This window comes from Leuresthes tenuis, unplaced genomic scaffold (genome assembly GCF_036924035.1).
Source record: "Leuresthes tenuis unplaced genomic scaffold, fLeuTen1.0.hap1 SCAF_21, whole genome shotgun sequence".
Lineage (NCBI taxonomy): Eukaryota > Metazoa > Chordata > Actinopteri > Atheriniformes > Atherinopsidae > Leuresthes > Leuresthes tenuis.
In genome coordinates, this window is record NW_027325375.1 from 25,436,413 (window position 1) to 25,454,261 (window position 17,849).

Here is a 17,849-nt window from a genome sequence, read left to right on the forward strand (position 1 = left end):
TGTTACACGCTGCCGCAGCCTTACCACGTTTGTGGAAATCAACGTTGGTTATCCGCAAACGGGTTGTCAGTATAGTTATTAGCTATAGCCTGTTACTCAATCATTACGTTCAGATGATGATGTAGTTATTGATTATTCTTTAATTGAAAAAAGTATTAGCGCTATAATACAGTCACTGCGTTTACTTTAGATGGAAACTATACACTCACAGGCCTCCATCCCTTACACTCAACCCCGTCCCGCTAATCTTCTCATCCAGTCACATACCTGTTATAACGATACACACAAAAAGCATCACAGACAGTCAATACTCGCAAAAAATAAAAGTAAATTCATTAAAAAGACAATGTCACCTTCTGGCAGCCCCCGGCATCCTATGGCAGCCTCACAGGTCAGAGAGAAAACATATCAAAAACTCAAAGTGAGATATTGTTCTTTATCATCAAGATTTCGACTCATTTTGACTTTGATGGCATGACCAAGATTCATAAAAGCTGGATCAGGAGCAGCATAAAGCTGGAAAAGTAAGAAACGGCTGGAGGAACATGTTGCAAATGATCAGGTTACTTGGCAACAAACCAGTGACAGAGCTGGAAAGTCATGGGTGGCGTAAAAGGGCACCTTAGAGAGGCAGAATCTCTCAGACGTAAATATGGACCGAGGTGCGGGAATCTCAGCAAATTCAGAAAGATTTTCTTTAATGTAAAGTCCGACACAGCTTTAAATATGACATAATTTAAAGTACATATGGATCCCCATGATCTTTGGGCCTTCAAGCAACACAGTATCAAAAGCAGACATCATTCTGTTATTGGTAGACACAAGAACACGACCCCGACACGCTGCTGTCTTCTCATACAACATAAAAAAGAAGATCAAAGACCGTAAAGCGGCTAGAAATCTATATCAGACAAGAATGAGACTACATTCCTCTCCCAAAGATCCAGCTGCTGGTCTTTCAACATTCAATATGTGGTCTATGTTTTACTGTAACTAAAATGTTGGTTTATGAGATTTACAAATCTCTGATTTTGTGTTTTTATTCATTTGTCAGACAGCATCCAAACTGTAAACAGCAACAACAAACATACACAGACAAACATCCACAGGTAGAGATGAGACCAGTGATTAGTGGTGGTGGTGTGTCCATTTATTACACAACACAAAGCACCTACAATTATCCACTCCCTGTAGCGTCGGACAGAGGAAGATCTAACTTTTTTCACAGTGAGTTTAATGTGGACATGTTTAGACAAGGACATCAAACTGTTTCATCTAAATGAAAAAGAAAAAAAAAAAGCCTACACACAGAACTTCACAGCCAGTATCACACACAAAAAACAAAGCAGTGTCAACAAACGACAATAAATTGAGTAAAAAATAGAATTTAATCATTTAAATAGTCTTTCAAAATACAAACATTGATTTGAACTTCTAAATAAGATGACGTTTATTAGCTATCTGTAATTATCACTGGCAATGTTAAATGTACAATGTGGCTATACAAGGAAATGTGTGAGGTTTGGTAATTTATTTGTATTGCTCATTTATATTAATGTGCACATAAGTAACAGAACCTAGAAATAAATGGAGAATTTAAACAGTGACACTGCAAGTGACAAACCCTCCACCCTGACCCAGCGTACCAAAAAAACCCACATTTGTAAGTTAATGACAGTCCACCTTTGCACATATGACCGAGTTACTTGGAGGAAACTTACAGAGCTCTTGTTTGGCCCTGGCATCTATAGTTATGTTTGGAAACATTAAAACAATTTGATTAGAAAATACAGCAGAGATGAAAATATTTTCAGATTACAGCTGTAACATATGAAAACCAGACCCCATTATGCCAGATTTCTGCTCCGTGGTGCTAATTACTCTTAGATCAAGCTGTTCTGTTTGATTGTACGACCTTTATGAAGCAGGGTTAGTGGGCCATCTCCAAAGAGAAACAAATAAACGCAACATGTTCAGTTTGCCATGTGTCCAAATTCAAGTTGACAAATCTAAATACAGAGTTACATTTGTCTCCACAGTTATTTGGCCGTCTGGCTTATGCTGCCTCCTGAGGTAGCCTTTTGTAGCCTCATGCAAACCGATCTATGGAGCCATGCAAGCTGATCCCTAAAACAACAATCAGCCTCGTAGAACACGGCGCTGATCGGAGAAAAGAAAAGAAGAAAATTAGCAATGATCATGGCTGAATTGAAAAGCTTAATTCCAACATCAAACCCACAACAGAGTGTCACAATTTAAATAAAATACCCTTATATCCTAGAGGGGAAACTGTATGAAAAAGCGAGCTTCAAGTCTTTACAAACATCAGAACACTGTAAGCTGCACAACTATCATCGTAATGGGGAATTAGTATTACATTTGCTGGCTTAATCATCTTTCACTACAAATTGCATGTTTATTTATATGGAACTGTACATGGCTAAAAGAGTAATGGCCATTTGGCCATTAAATATTTTCTGGGATCTGATTTTTTTCTTTTTTTTCTTTTTTAAAACAACAGATAAAGTAGTTCTGCATGTGACGCTTACCGTTTTTGCTCATTTCTACTTTAGGTTTACAAACCTTCTGAATCAAAGAAGAGGACTTTCAGGATGCTATCAGCAAGGTTTCAACATCCAAAAGGAAGATGTTGCATAAGTTTCTTGTAGCCCTGAGCCCAACGCAGGGCACTTACAAGTTCAAGTTCAACAGATGTGAATCCACAGGAGGAGGGGGAGGAGGGATCTCGAACTGAAACATTTGAGATCTTTTATGCAGGTCTCTTCTCTACTGCAGAAAATGCAGCAAAATATCACCACATACACATCAGTCACATAAGTTAGTGTTACACGTATGAAATAAGACCGGCCTTTTCTTTTCTTTTTTTTTTTTTTTGTCCGAACACACAGCTGCACGGGTCACGCTGTGGTTTCAGTGGAGGAGGGGAGTATAAAAAAAGCAGAGAGGATCACACGTAGATTTTCGAATCACCGTCGTCACTGCGCCAGCTTTGATGTCATATAGTTGTGTTCTTCCCTGATCTCACTGGTTTCAACTGCACACGAACACACACACATGCTGGAAGCCAGGTTCTGTGTGCCAATAAGACTTGCATACAACATTTTACGGACGCACAATCCTCATATGAACTTCCTCTGGACTACAAATCCATTGCACAACCTTAGATAAAGCATTCTGCAGTTCACATCAGAGGCTCTCGACCCCACTATCTAACCCCACCCTCCCCCACCCAAAGTGCTGCAGTTTCTCTCCCTTAAGAAGTGTTTTTTTAAAATCTACTCATCTGGCCTTCGCGACCAAACCAGTTCCTACCAGAAGCTAAAATTTAAAGAATAACAATCAGCACTCAGGGCCCAGAGTCGAGAACAACCGATACACACAAGCTAATAAACGTCTCCCCATATTATCCACATTTTTAATGTGACTGACAATAATCAAGTCATGATATTGCTTTTAACATATTGCAAGTTATTCCTATGGTTTGCCTACAACGGCACACTAAACTATAGTGAATACAAGCACTTCATGTACATTTTGATTCCTCCCCATACTGGACCCTCAAGCTTTTGCCAGATGTGTTATTATGGCTTTCATGTGCAGATGAAGCATTATTTTTTTGAAAAAGTTCAAAAGCTACACGATTGCAGCGTGTTCTTGGGTACCTAAAAGTTGTTCTCCAGTGGTTTGAAGTAACTGCATGTAAATGATGTGACAAAGCATGCCATGAAGTAGATAAAAATTAAAAGGATTCCGGCTTTTATGTTACATGTTTTCACTCGTGGATCTTGGCGCCTTTTACTGAAGTTTGGCAGTTGCATCTTACTGTGAATCGTCAATTCCCACTTAGTTAGTTTTCCTTTTCTCATTTACTTCCCTCATCTTCAGGGGGAAGAGCACAATTTCCTCATTATTAATTCTCTAATCAAAGCATTCCTTTTTTAAAAACCACTCATCCACTCTTCAAGACTAAATCTCTGTTGGGTCTTTGTCTGCTTCCTCAAAAATTCTCCAGATTCCCCGCTCTAAGGAGAGTCCATCATGGCTTCCAGCATCTCCAGAAATAGTTTGTGCATGGGTACACCTCCACGGGTCTTGATGCTGTAGAATGTGGTAAGAGCACGACCAGCAGTCTGTCGGAGGAGAGGCAACGTTAAAAGGAGACGTCCTGCCCGCTGGGGGTCATCTGGGCGCCGCTGACACTCCAGCTCCAGCAGGGCCTGGTGGAGGAGGTCTCGCAGCTTCTGCACGGCTTCCATGTCCTCGATGTAAACGGAGTCTGACAAAGCAGCAGGGAGCACATAGTCAGACAGCATGTAAGGCTTGAATCCTTTATTACAGAACTGTAAGCACCCCTCCGGTCAGCTAAACAAATGTTTTGCTGCCTCAAATGTCCCTTTAACAGCTCGATGAGAACTGATAACGCTGACAAACCAACGTCCTGTGCAACATACTAGTATCCGTGAGCCACCATGATCGTGACAGACGTGAAGATTACTGCTCAAGCTTTACTTTATTTACGTGATTTGGAGAAGCATCGCGTAAACTTCTTCTGTTTAGGTAAGTGTTCAGCTGTGCTGGTGAATTACACTCAGCTGCAGTGAAACATGCAGATAAATGGGTGCATGACAGCATCACGTGTCAGTGTCAAACAGTTCGAGTCAACCGTGCTACTAACTTCACCCTCTTTAAAATCATGATGAAGCTCATGAGGGGAAGGTTAACTGTAACTGTTTTTAAATATGAACAAAAAAATTCTGCTCATTTATGACTCAATTAGACCCTCGTCCACACACAGACAAACAAGTCCTAATGAGGATAAGATGTCGAATTAGCTGGTGACATCAGTTTTCTACAGTTTATACAGTAAACGCATTTAAAAGAAAGACGCCACACATTTCACGTACCGCAGCTGCAAACTCGACCACAAACTTTAAACATAATGCACTCCAAAAGAGCTCCAAAAGAGCATGAAGCATCCACTCTGATGCACTGATGAAACTGCAGCACGTCTGCCAGCAGCATTTAAAAGGCAGGAATCAACTAATGAGTAGAATTCAGAACAGGACCCACAGTTTAAGTGAATGTCTGACTCACAAACAACACGTGCAGTTCGTTAGAGGCGACTGACGTATCAACCAGTTAATCAACGAATATACAACTTCATAGATAAATATTTTATCCATCCCAACAGCATTACTGTAAAATACCTTGGTAATATACAGACAAATTAGCATAGAAACATAAATATGCATTTCAATTAAAAGAATTTATATTAAGTGATTATTTAAAACGGTATGATATAAAACAGAAGTTTATCTTATTGATTTCCAGCATTTCCAGACTTTTTTTTCCCTTTAAAATAGAACAGAAGTTTCTTCATTTCTGTAGATTTTCTATTCATTACCAAATCATTTATTTATGTGGTCAAAATAGAAAAAAAAAATTCATTTTAGATTATTTACACATTTGTATTCTGTAAAGCACTTTGTGTTACATTCAGTTTGAGTGGGGGGGTGCTATGTAAATACAGCCTGATTGATTGATTGTTGAGATAAAATAGATTTAAACGTTGTTCCTTATCCTTTTTGCTGGTGCTTCAACATTTTTCAGATAGGAGCACCAGTGCTGCAGGGGGAAAATGTTCGTCTGGAGCCCTGAAATACAAAGATTTATGAGTTAAATGAGTTAAAGTTCAAGTACCTGAGTTTGTGAGTGCGATGGCTTTTAACATGACAAATTCCTCTCGGTCCACGTTTAGTGCGCGGAAACGGCGGGCAAGTTGACTAATTGCCGCATTTAGTTCAGTCAGTCCAGCAACGCGTGACATCTCCTCGTCAAGGACAAAATCCTCAGCAAACACCACCTCGTCTTCACAGCCGAGCGAGCGATATGCTACACCCAGAACCAGCACCTCCAGCCACACCGACTGTAGCACTGACATCTGGTCTGCCAGCGACAGAGACAGGAAGCCTGAAGGAGACAAGACAGAGAGACCGTTTGTTTAGATGTGACAGGTTGAAATATTAAAGACTTTTTAAAAATAAATGGCAGTAACTGTGGGCAGCTGGTGACCTTACTCTGGATGATGATACCGTACACACATACAAGGTGATGCTCTTTTAATCTGTTAGTCTCAAATTAAGGGACCAAAGCTAAATCTTAGGCTTCATTCATGGTCAGAACTTAGCAAACTGACATCGTAGCTTGCAATACTTTGGGATTTTCACTCATTCTTTAAACAAAAAGCTTCAGATTTCATTGGACAGTCTTACATGCGTTTGTCCTGTGAAGAACATGAAGACCAGCTTTAAGAATCAGATTCGCAATATTCTGGTCATAGCCCGAATGAAAATAATAAACACATTGGTTACTTTTTCAGTGAGAACGGATAGTCTAAAGGTACTTCTCAAAGTCAAGGTCGGATCCTCAACGTTTGTTTTTAGGTTGCTCTGTCGTAAGATCTAGCCAAAGGACTGTTTTGATGTCAATGAACCCTTGTAAGACATTTCAAGGATGCTTCTGTTTGTCCTTGGCATTCTCAAAGCACCCACAATCCTTTGTGCAAACCAAAGTTTTCACAAACGAGAGACGGATCAAAGCTGAGCAATATGAACTGGTTTGTTTTTAGTGTATTATCTGGCACAATAAGCTGTTAGCATCATAATCAGGGTTCCTACAGGTTTCTTCAAGTCAAATTCAAGTCTTTTTAAGACCTTTTATATAAAAACTTAATACCTATTTCACAGACCTACCGGGAAAGAATTATTTTTTTAATTTGTTCATTTATTTCGCAAACAAATGTTAAAATGTGGACAAAAAAAAAAAAAGTTTCAGCAGGCCACACAAAAGTTTGACTAACACAGTTCAGTTCTTTTTTTAACATTGGTTACATCAGCTAGCTACTTATTCCATGCTGGGAATATGGGGAGGAGAGAGAGTCCTGAACAAATGATGAAAATGAAACTTTCATCATTGGCGTGGACCCAAAAGCTGCACGCAGATCCACTCTAGTTGCGGTCGTAGCCGGGGGGGCTGCAGCGCTAGCAGCTAGCTGGCTAACGTTAGAGGGTTGAAGTTTGATTCTTCCCTTTGGTTGACTTGATGTGCTTGGACGACTTGGCATGAGACTCTAAAGCTTTCATGCCCATGGTACCAAGCTGAATGTTTTTTTTGCATACAGTGCAAAAAGCCTGGAATACATTGTTGTCCACCGGTTTTATCCAGTGACAAAATGCTTGCAAAACGCATCCAAGCGTCGTTAAATTTACATTTCCCCATAACACATGAAATGGGTAAACTAACGTTAAAAACAAACTTCTTGTGTTGCGTTTCTGCTTGGTTTGTTGCTTGTGGTCCGTGTCTGTGTGCTGGCCCGTGCTGTATTTAATCAAAATAATAGTGGTTGACAAACAAAACTTTTGAGGAGAATGCGATACGGAGAGAGTTTTAAGACCCATATATAAAAATTCAAAGACATTTTCAAGTCTTTTTAAGGTATTATTTCCAAATTTATAAATTCAATGCTTTTAAGACTTTTTAAGACCCTGATAATATGTTCCATCAGAGGACAGCTAAATATAAATGGCTGTTAAGTAGCAGCAGCTACCAACTTCTTGATTTGTCATGTCAGTTTTTGGTGTAACAGAAGGTGGGGCGGCTGCTGTGCCTCTCATTAGAACTGCTTCACTGTGTTTTTCAAACAGAAGAAAGGCCCCTCTCTCACTGCTGAAGAAGGATGTATCTTGGAAGGACTTTTTAGAAGGACTTTAAGTCTCTTACACTGCTGATTCTCCTCCTTTCTTTTATCCTCTCTGCATCTCTTACCAGGAATGTGTTTGGCCCAGCCGATGATCACAACCAGCTCACGGTCAGCGAGGTCACAGAGGGTGGTGAGAGTACGCTGGGCCGTGTCAGGCTGCAGAGGGTCAGGCATGGCAAATAACTTCTCTGGCTCTGCTACTAGGAGATGGGACACGATGATGTTGGAGGAACCTACATAACAAAACAAACAAACAAAAAAGATTAATTGCAGTGTATAATCAGAGGGACACTCTTTCCAAAAACAGGAACTCTAAACAACTACATTCAGTTTAGCTCTGCACCGCTTTTCCGTGTATTCACTATATTCATGCTGCAAACGTCCATTTCTCAATGTCAAATAGAGACTTTACACCAGCCAACTGACTTCTTACTAACCTATTTGTGTAAGTATTCCATGAAAACAATGGAACCAGCTTTCTGTAACAGCAGAGCTCAATCAAATTTCTTTCAAAATCATACATTGAGCTGCTCATTACAGTAAAAAGCAGCACAATTTCTTAGCAGTAGAGGGCACTGTTTGGGATCTAAACTGATATTTTGTTCGCTTACATCCTTCAGTCAGTTTGAGTCTTACCCACCCAGCATGTCCCACACAGGAGGAGGAGCTCCATAAGCACCACAAGTTTTAAAGAAGAAAAACGTCCATTTCTGAACAGATTTATTCTGCTCGTGATTAATTGTGAACTATGCTTTAATAAGAGGTTGTAGGTGGTAGTTTCCAAAAGCTAAATGCCTCACAAAAATCCAACTTTTAGTCATTGATGAGAAGCAAACATGAGGCTTGAGATGTTTGCATGTTTATGTTAAACTTTGAGCTTTGGCTGGGTACTTACACAGAGGTTAATGCTGTGTTAATGAGCCACTTTTAATCTGATTTGCACAAATACTCCACTGGAATAACTGCAGTGTGCTGTCTGTTGCAATATACATAAAAAAATAACAGAACTGTCACCTTTTTCACTCTCCTTAGTCAGTGGTAGAGGGGCACTCTGGTATGTTGCGTTCTCCACTTCTGGACGCCTTTTGTACTTCTGCCTTCCTCCTCTGACCCTGTCAAGACGAACTCCTACATAATGAAAGATAAAGTATGTCTGAGTTTTGCCAGTAAATACACGATTAACATAGACTTTAAAAAAAAGCAGGACCCTTAAGGCTGTCCACACCAAAGACTCACCCTCTTTCAGCATGCCTACTTTCAGGCACTTGGTAAAGCGGCACGCTTGGCAAGCCTTTCTGCGCCTTTTGGTGATCTCGCACTCGTTTGATGCAGGACAACTGTATTCAATGTTACCTTTACGGAAAAAAACATCAGTTTACAATAAACAAGGCGACAAAGCAAATACATACATAATAATACAATTAATGCGAACAAGCATTTGGCATGAAGGGTCTTTAATTTCATAAAACACATTCTCTAATTTATAATGTATTAAAAGGCAACCCGACATCACCTGGACTTAGCTAAACAAATAACCTGGGGCTGCTTTAGTTTAGGTTTAGTGTCCAAATAAGGAGCTCAGATGCCAATCATCAATCTAAGGTTTCAGCAAAAAATTACAGCGACTCCAGATGGAAACGAGTGTTGCGATATTGCATTAAACTGTTTCACAGGCCAAAATCAAAGCAAAAGACAGCCAAATAAAATATAAGTGTGACCAGCCATTTTAGCTCAGCAACAGCTGCCACATGTTCATGGTTCTTGTTTAAGGGCCATTATACACCGAACCAATGCCAAGCATAAGCAGTGACGATAGAGCCCCCAGCTGTGTCTCCTTATGTCGGCAGCGTTGGGGAAAACAATGGCTCTTGAACACACCCCAAAGACAACCTGAAACTATCAACTCTGATGCACAATTAAAACAAGTTTGCTGTGTTGAATGGAGCAGGAGTCTACAAATGACTCAGTAAGGTAAAAGATGTAAATGTTTGTATGAAGGCTGGTACTATTAGTTCAGTTTCTAGTATCCAACTGTCTCGATTTTAACTAAATATTGTGTGTTTTCTACATAAATGCTTTAATAAAGCATTTAGGCTTCACACATTGAAAACTAACACAGCTGAAGCAGCAGAAATACACCACGTTGAACAGCAATTCTCACTGCTCAACCCGACAACAAATTAACATGTCGAGGTGGCTGAAAAAAGACAGACGGGGTCAGACAGAGAGTCACAGACCCTCTAGATGTTCCCGACGGCCGATCGTCAGGTTGGCAAATAAGAGCCTGAACAGATCAGTACGAATGAGATGGGTGAGTTACTGGGTGAGGACTGTCCTGAAGCAAAGATACAAACATTTGTATGTGATGTGAATCCTAATGTCAATCCTGCCCTTTGCAGATTTCTGACAAATGATTATTGTGCTAATGACTCTGAATTGGTCAGTTCCAGCTAAATTAAACCTAATGACTGTTTTTCTTTTTTTACTACTCAACACCCCATTCGTACTGTCATTCAGGTATAATAAACACTCTCTGAAAATATACAGATTGCATGTAAAGGGTTCACACAAACAGGGCACGGAAACACATAACATTACAAGACTGCTTGTAATGTTAGGCCAACACATCCCACCTTGAATGGTTCTCTTGAAGAATGCTTTGCAGGCCTCACAGGACGCTACGCCGTAATGATAACCTGAAGCCACATCCCCACATACTAGACACAGCCTCTTGGGCAGAGTGCTCAGGGCATACTTGCATCGCCCTGCTCCGTTTCCCGTGGAGCCTTCCTCTGCGCCATCACCGCCTTCATCTTTAAAATGACAGCGCAGAGCTGGTGTGTAGAGTGGCGGTGAGTAACGTTTAGCGCCATCTCCTCTGGTTCCTCCACCTCCGCTTTGAGAGGAGTCTGAAGAGGCCCCGCCAGGGCTGATCCGACCTCCCCCGCCTCCCTCTGGACTGCTTGGTTCTGCCTTTATGTAGACATCTGACCGACGCTCCCGGGAAGACATGATGTCTGAAGGCAAAAACATATACAACAAAGAAAGGTCAACATAAATAATGGTATAGAACATTATGCCCCACACAAGTTCCAGATCAAACCTTCTTTTGCCAACACATGACATAAACAAAGCAGAAGAATGCAGGTAATCTGACCTTTGAGATTCTTCCTTAGTTGTTTATAAGCTGAAATAATCAGTAGGTGTGTCCTTTTGACCGGAACTAAAAGTTCTGTTAGAGTATAGCTCAGCAAATACTGTAAGATATACATTTAAAAAATTCCCTTTTGTAGTAGATAATTTGCCTAACAGGACATCCTTTTTAACAGGGGGGTAAATACATAAAGCGTCGAGTAATCTTAAAAAACATAAACTATGTAACCTCCTTGGCAGAGATAACTAACGAAATGCCAGCAGTGCCTCGTCATGGGCTACTGGACTCAAAACAGCCCAATCTCCAGCCTTTAAGTTTTACCCTGATGTGTGGAAGTGATTTGAGTGTAAACAAAGCTGTCAGAGGGAGCTGAGCAGCTGAAAAAAAAGGAGCCTTCACGCAAGGTGAAGAGCTGTGATGTAAATGCTGCCTTACTCCAACAGGAAACAACTAACTTTTACTACACTGCTTAAAAAAAAAAAAACAGGATCATTGCCACTTGTCTTTGCTGGAGGCACTGGCTGAGAAAAGCAAATGGATTTTGCATCATCAGCATGCTGACGACCCAAAAAGGCCTGCTTGGCTCAGCTTAGTGTGTGTGTTTTTTGTGCCATTTCTTCATCAGCGACCATAAAAACACGTAAGATTCACTAAACCACAACCTTTCATTCCTAAAATAAAGCTCCACAGTCCTCAGCTCATCCCCGTGGTGTGAAGTCTTTGTCAGTCGTATTTCTAGTTGTTAAAATAGCCAAGGTGACTGAATGAAGGTCACTATGCTCATAAATAGTGGGCACTCCTCCTTATCCAGAGATATGACTTATGTTCAAGTAAGGCGGAGAGAGTACTGCAGCAACCTGCAAGCGTGACAAAGGCAGTGTGCAGTTTATAGTTTCCTTACACAACACAGGATGATAAATGGAAAAGAAATAAAATGTACATTTATGCACCCAAACACAGGCACTGGACAGCAGAGAAGTTACAATAGCATTACAGTTCACAAAGGCTTTCCGACTAGATTGAATTGATTCAACATGAAGCACAAAAGTATACTTTTGTTAGCAAGAAAACTTAAATCTGAAACAGGTGCTTTATTTCATAAGTGCATTTCATATTTTAGAAGTGCACGCAGACTCTGTCCTTCAAATGCAAACCTAATCAGTTTGCTCCAATTGCCTTGAGTCACTTTGATTCGTGCTTTTAGAGCTGCAATTCATTCAGCTTTCAGTAACTTAGTTCCAAAGCAATGTCATGGTGTCATGGTTCAGAACAGCAATCATACATCACATCCTTTACAAATAAGACAAATAGCTTAAAAACAGTTTGAGCTCTTTGACACATAATTTAGTGATATGAGATGGACATCTGTGTCCCGAGGATCTCTCCCCTGCGTCGAGGTGAACAGAAAAGTTATTATTCATAACACACATTTACCAATTTTGTAATTACAAAACTATAAACAGATAATTGGCAAGCAAAGCGTTCGAGGCTTTTTAATTCTGACTGAAACTGGCCTTTAAATTTTACTTAGTCGGTGAAAAACGACTTGAATGACTGTGCTCTGACTGCATCTGAATAGGTCAGTGCATGAGAAAGACGAGGAGAGATCTGTGCAGCCCAAATACCTTCAATCCAGTTAAGACTTGAAAGTGACTTGTGAGCTTGGCTCGTACGCACAGTGCCAATCCACTCCGACTTCCAACCATTGCTTCTTGTTTTGTAGAAGTTTGTTTGATAATCAAGTTGCAGTTTCGTAAGTTGTGAAGCATTTCAATATCAAAGATGAAATGTTTCTAACAGCTTTATTGCTCTGATAACTTACATCACACAGACGCTGAGAGCATTAAACACCATAGTATGTTCTGTGCACACAACTATGGGTGACTGAACTGAGCCCATGGTGTTTGGAATAGTCAATAAACAAATAATTTAATAAAAATGGTTTCTTTTACAAATTGAACTAATAGTATATACAGATGATTAAATTGCGATATTCAAATTTTTCGGTGTTACGATATCTACACTTCCACAGTTGCAGATGAAGCAATGCTCAGATAAATGCAGTCAGCAATCAGGGACTTTATGGGATATAATCAATAACAGTACAGTCCTGACTTGTGCTGCATGCCGTTTGTCCGAATCAGTCTGCGCAATTATCATGTTACCCAAAAAGATGTCCATAATGAACAACCATCTACTTTACATCCAGACACATCTCGTATCGCTGCACAGTGTTCTGCATTTCTGTGTGCAAACATGGTGCTGATAACCCACCATCGAGCTTATCTACTAAATACCTTTCCCTTTATCCCTCCATTATGGCCTGTTCATGAGAAAGTGTTTTAAAAAGGTGATCAAAGCTGATTACTATGAGGCATACGATATAAACTAGGTTCAAGACCCACAGAGGGGGAAAAAAAAAAAAAAGAAAAAAAGAGAAGTAGAAGTAAATGCTTCATGAGGAAAAACTGAGTCAGTCCTCAGAGACAATTTACATATGAAATCTCACATTGTGTTGTATATACACCTTACAGTAAATGACAAGGACAGGTGACTGTGGGAGATTCAGGGAAAGCTAGGACCTTAACACTTAATCCTCATGCACTCACTGCAAATCTAGTATGTTTTATGGTATTTGTTGTCACAGTCCTATAGCTGCTGGTATACACTTTATCTTGGAGTTTGCCCTCTCAGGTTATGAGCACTGTTTGGCAAGCAGCAAGGGGGTCAAAGCAAACCCAGCCTGTTTAAACTTTAGCCTGCTTGGGCTGAATTTAAAAGCCGAGCCAATGGCTTACCAAATACATGCAGAACTGCTGCATGAACATAACTAATCGACAGTGTGATTCAGCGATGTTCAGGGGTTAAGAGAGACAAATTCCTCTACGATGTGCACCGCTGGCCAGTTCGACATCAGCTTTGGCAAAATATGTACGTCGGTTTAAAATATGAAAGAAATGTTACCAAAAAAAATAAAAATAACCATCGGTAACACCAACGAGTTTGGTGCCTGGCTTTATTAAGAAAAGGAAAAGTGTTTGTAAAGCCAGATGGTGTTGGCTTATTTGGCCTATTATCTACTTTACTTGCCATAGAAACGTGTGAAGCTCACTGCAAACCAGTGCCAGCATATTAGACGTTAGCATTAGCGAGCTTCAGCGGTCTAACTGTAGGTTAGCTATTCTGAGCTAACTAAGCTAGCTAGCTAGTGTTAATCCTTACTGACTAGCTCTCTCCTCCTACAGCTGAGGTTTATTTATGTCACCGTTACCCGGACTAGTATGCCTCTTACCTTACAGCTGCGACTACTACAGCTCTCAACGTTAAGTCTCCCCACGGTGTGATCTCATGGTACAGGTTTGACAGAAAATCTGTTTCCAGACTACAAGCGTCTGCTAGCTCGTGTTGGCTGCGTGTTGATATGGGCCGGGCTACAATCGGCTTTCCCTAACAGCTGGTAAGATGAGGATGGATCTGCTGTAGCTGAACACATTAGCTCCAGGAGCAGCCTGGAAATTATCATTTCTTGAAGGTCATATCAAGCTGCTGGCTGTTTAGAGAGCCATTAAACTGGAGGATTTCTGTGCTCTCTTCTGATTTTAGAAGAACAGAGAAAAAGGCTTATGCCACAAGGTCACACTGAAGAAATATTTCAGTCCCAACAACAAACATTATCCAGACTTAAAACAAGCTGCTTGGTGCAGAGAGAATAATCTATCATCACATAAGCCTTGAATCCAACATTGCAGGATAAATGGCAAATTTTCTCTGGTTAACTTAATGGTTTGTACACAATAAATATTTTCCTAATATCCGCCTGCATTTTGTACCAGGTAGTATTTCTTAATGCTCCACAACACTTTAAGTTCAACCTAGGCTGCATATTGTGTCCCCAAAGCAAACAACTTCAAACGCCTCATGAGGTCTTGCAGACTGATGCTTTAACTGCTTACACACTATCTCTAAAACTTCCCATGTTTACATTTTATTCTGGCCTGCAGGGTAGTCTCAGACCCTTTTACAGTTTGTATTGCAAACATTGCAGTTAATTACAATGTTTTCCTGAGAAAATGACCACTATAGAATCCTAAACAAAATGCTGCATAACTACCCAGACTCAGTGTTTTAGACATGAAATTCAACGCAATAAGTTTCTTAATCCTTTCATTTTTTGGTGCATTTCTCTTTCCACATCCCTCATTTGTCTGTGGCTCCTTCCTGAATATGATGCTAACAGTGCCAGCTAAAGGCCCCTCACGGCCCAAAAGGAACTGAACCTGGATCCATAATCCTCGCTCAAATGTCAACTCGGAGCCAAACTTTTCATCAGCACAACGGGCAATGTGGGAACAAGCTTACCTGTTTGTTGAACTGGAACTTTAAACCTATATATTCCTCACTCCTGATGGCAGCTCGGTGAAGTGATCTTGCCGTGGGTTGGATCTGTAGTTATCAGGACACCTGCAAAGTAAGCAAAGACTTCTGTGTGTTGTTGCAGCCAGGTCACAGCAATAACTTATTTTTATAAAAAAAGTTATTTTGACTAGTAAATAAAACAATCCTCTATGTGTACATCTTCACATGCACCAAAGCAGAACTAATCATTGCCAGCACTTTAGTTTTCTGAGTCAAAGGCAAGTAGATATATTCCTATAATATATATATAACTCAGTGTATCTGTACAGAATCTTCACGCCGCTTGACTACCCTCCCCCTTGAACGCTGCGTGACACACTCCAAAGGTCACAGTCACAGGAATGCTTGAAGGACAGACGGAGTAAAGCCAACACCTTGTCCCTCACACATGCAAAGTCACAAGCTGAAGTTTGGTGATAACTCTCTGTAAATAATTAATTTTGTTTAAATTCAAACAAATTACATGCATGCGGTGCCGTGTCACTTTTGTTTGTAATTTGTGATCCCAGATTTAAGAGGATAACATAAAAAAAACACATGCAGCAAAAGTTCATTAGTTTAACTTCAACATTATTTGTGGAAACCACAGGCTCCGCACATATTGTTTGGAAGTAAAGTGATGACTTTTTTTTTTTTAAAAGACACGCAAATTTAGTTTTTAATCATAAACTAATGACTGACAAACTAGAAATCCCACCAAAGCTTAGAGAAGTGATTCTATTCTAAGTCTGAAATGGTTTGAAACTTTCTTTTCCTGTTTTTTTCCTGGTGCTGATGGTATCTGTCACTGACAATGCATCACATAGACTGTGCGTTAAACTCAGTTTGAGGCTCTGAGGAGATGGCCAGAACAGCACCCTGGGGTGACCTTGCCTACTGATCCTGGACCACTGAAAGGTTAATTGCCAAAGTGGATTATGCCTTTAGATCAGTGATCTCAATCCTGGTCCAGCAGGCACGGGAGACGTACACAGTTCAGTGTGTTAAAATGGTAGCGAGGAAAAACTCGGGAGATTAAAACACATAAAAAGCTGAGGTGTGCACAGTTGTAGAAGTGGAGGGTGTTACTTGCACATCCACGACTTGCCTTTTGAGTGAATCTCTGAGGTGAGCCACGGAAGGACAATTAATTAATTCGCTGCATCTCTATTAAGCCATATACCTGAAGTCTTCACTTACTCTGTTTCTTACCCTATTTTTGGGCGATTTATCGGTAACTGCAACAGTCACCATCAAACAGAGTGGAGCAGCATAAGTGAAATTAGGAAGGAGAAAACATGTGGGAGGATTTTAAGCTTATTACACAATATATGCAACTATTTATTCAGCAGTTCTTGCCCCTTGGCCCCAGTAACATGGCCAGGCGAACTTGCAGCTCTGCCAGGAGAATCGTGTCTGCACATCAGCCCATCGTATAGCCCGCTGACATGTTCAGAGAAAGATTAACACCCCAAACATACTGTGCGTACAACCTTGGAGGTAAAGGCTAGTAAAGGATACTTACTGGGAACTGTAAAACCATCGCGTTGCTCTGTTTTATCTGAAGTCAGTCAAGTCTTTTGCGGGTGGAAAGTCCACAGTCGGTCGAACTGGTTTAATGGCGCCGTCTGCGTCTCGAAGGGTTTCTCACATCACATCATATTTCACGACGTTACAGTACGTTACAGTAAAAAAAAAAAGGTGATAACGGCAACCGGCGACACAATGTCCTGCACGACTGTTCGGTTCCGTACACTGGCGTTATAAATTCCCGTTTTGGCTTCTACAACTAAGGGTTGTACTTGAATATTAGCGTCAAGACTGGAAGAAGAAGGGCTGGACGTCCGGTAAGAAAGATTAACAATAAAACTGTGTCTACGCGCAAAACGTTTAAACTTTTCTCAGGCATGACGTTTTAAAACAACATGGATACCAAAAGGACTGAGTTAAAATCCACTGCATGAATATGCCAAATAGTTTCCAGATACACGAAACTGCTTATATATGTAAAGTGAACATAAAACCTGGTTTTAATTATTAACACTCAGCTCTGAGACTTCCGGTGACCACCTGACGTTTTCCTGCTGGCTTGACAAAGCTTAATGACGTAGCCTCGATCTCGTGCCTTTTCTCCTCCCTCTGCTTCAATTTGCGTTCGTTGTCTCTCCGTTACGTCCGTAAACGCCGCCACCAGCGTCATCAGCATTAAAATAGGGGCCTGCAACTTATGAAAAAAGATTAAAAACAAAAGAACCAATCGACTTTTATGCTAATACTGTACTTCAACTTACATTCAGTCCTTTCAGAGAGCTGATTTCAGATCAGCTGCCCACAAAAAGTCGTGCTGCATGACAAAATCTGGAGGTATTTTTGTGGATGCAAACCTTTCCTCAATTAAAATTACGTACAATTGTCATACTGTATCTTTAAATATAAGTTTATTAATTTATTCTCGCACAGTTCGTCCACTTACAGTATTTATTTTACTTATTTTTGACTGGAAATATCATGTTATTAATC

General features: G+C 40.4%; 1 protein-coding gene across 3 annotated transcripts; it reads right to left on the reverse strand.

Moving 5' to 3' along the window:
* Positions 1-1,128: 1,128 nt before the first annotated feature.
* On the reverse strand, positions 1,129-17,161 carry esrra (estrogen-related receptor alpha). 3 transcript variants are annotated; one of them, XM_072374210.1, is made up of 8 exons: positions 16,855-17,161; positions 15,294-15,395; positions 10,414-10,797; positions 9,017-9,133; positions 8,795-8,908; positions 7,846-8,013; positions 5,722-5,991; positions 1,129-4,297 (listed from the first exon to the last, which is right to left on the reverse strand). In XM_072374210.1, the coding sequence occupies exons 3-8, from the start codon at positions 10,790-10,792 to the stop codon at positions 4,044-4,046; spliced, it is 1,302 nt and encodes a 433-aa protein (XP_072230311.1). In that variant the 5' UTR covers positions 10,793-10,797; positions 15,294-15,395; positions 16,855-17,161; the 3' UTR covers positions 1,129-4,043. The 3 variants fall into 3 exon arrangements, with proteins under 3 accessions (XP_072230311.1, XP_072230312.1, XP_072230310.1); XM_072374211.1 differs by lacking the exons at positions 15,294-15,395; positions 16,855-17,161 and adding an exon at positions 14,227-14,423; XM_072374209.1 differs by lacking the exons at positions 15,294-15,395; positions 16,855-17,161 and adding an exon at positions 10,938-11,241.
* Between the last annotated feature and the right edge of the window lie 688 nt (positions 17,162-17,849).

What these genes read in the sequence shown, in the direction of transcription:
- esrra (XM_072374209.1), bottom strand. Translation starts at nt 11,052, where the DNA reads ATGTATATCTTACAGTATTTGCTGAGCTATACTCTAACAGAACTTTTA. An exon ending in ACTAAGGAAGAATCTCAAAG is followed by an intron (nt 10,798 to 10,937) that starts GTCAGATTACCT and finishes TTTTGCCTTCAG; the next exon opens with ACATCATGTCTTCCCGGGAG. An exon ending in CTGGGCCAAACACATTCCTG is followed by an intron (nt 5,992 to 7,845) that starts GTAAGAGATGCA and finishes TGTCTCCTTCAG; the next exon opens with GCTTCCTGTCTCTGTCGCTG.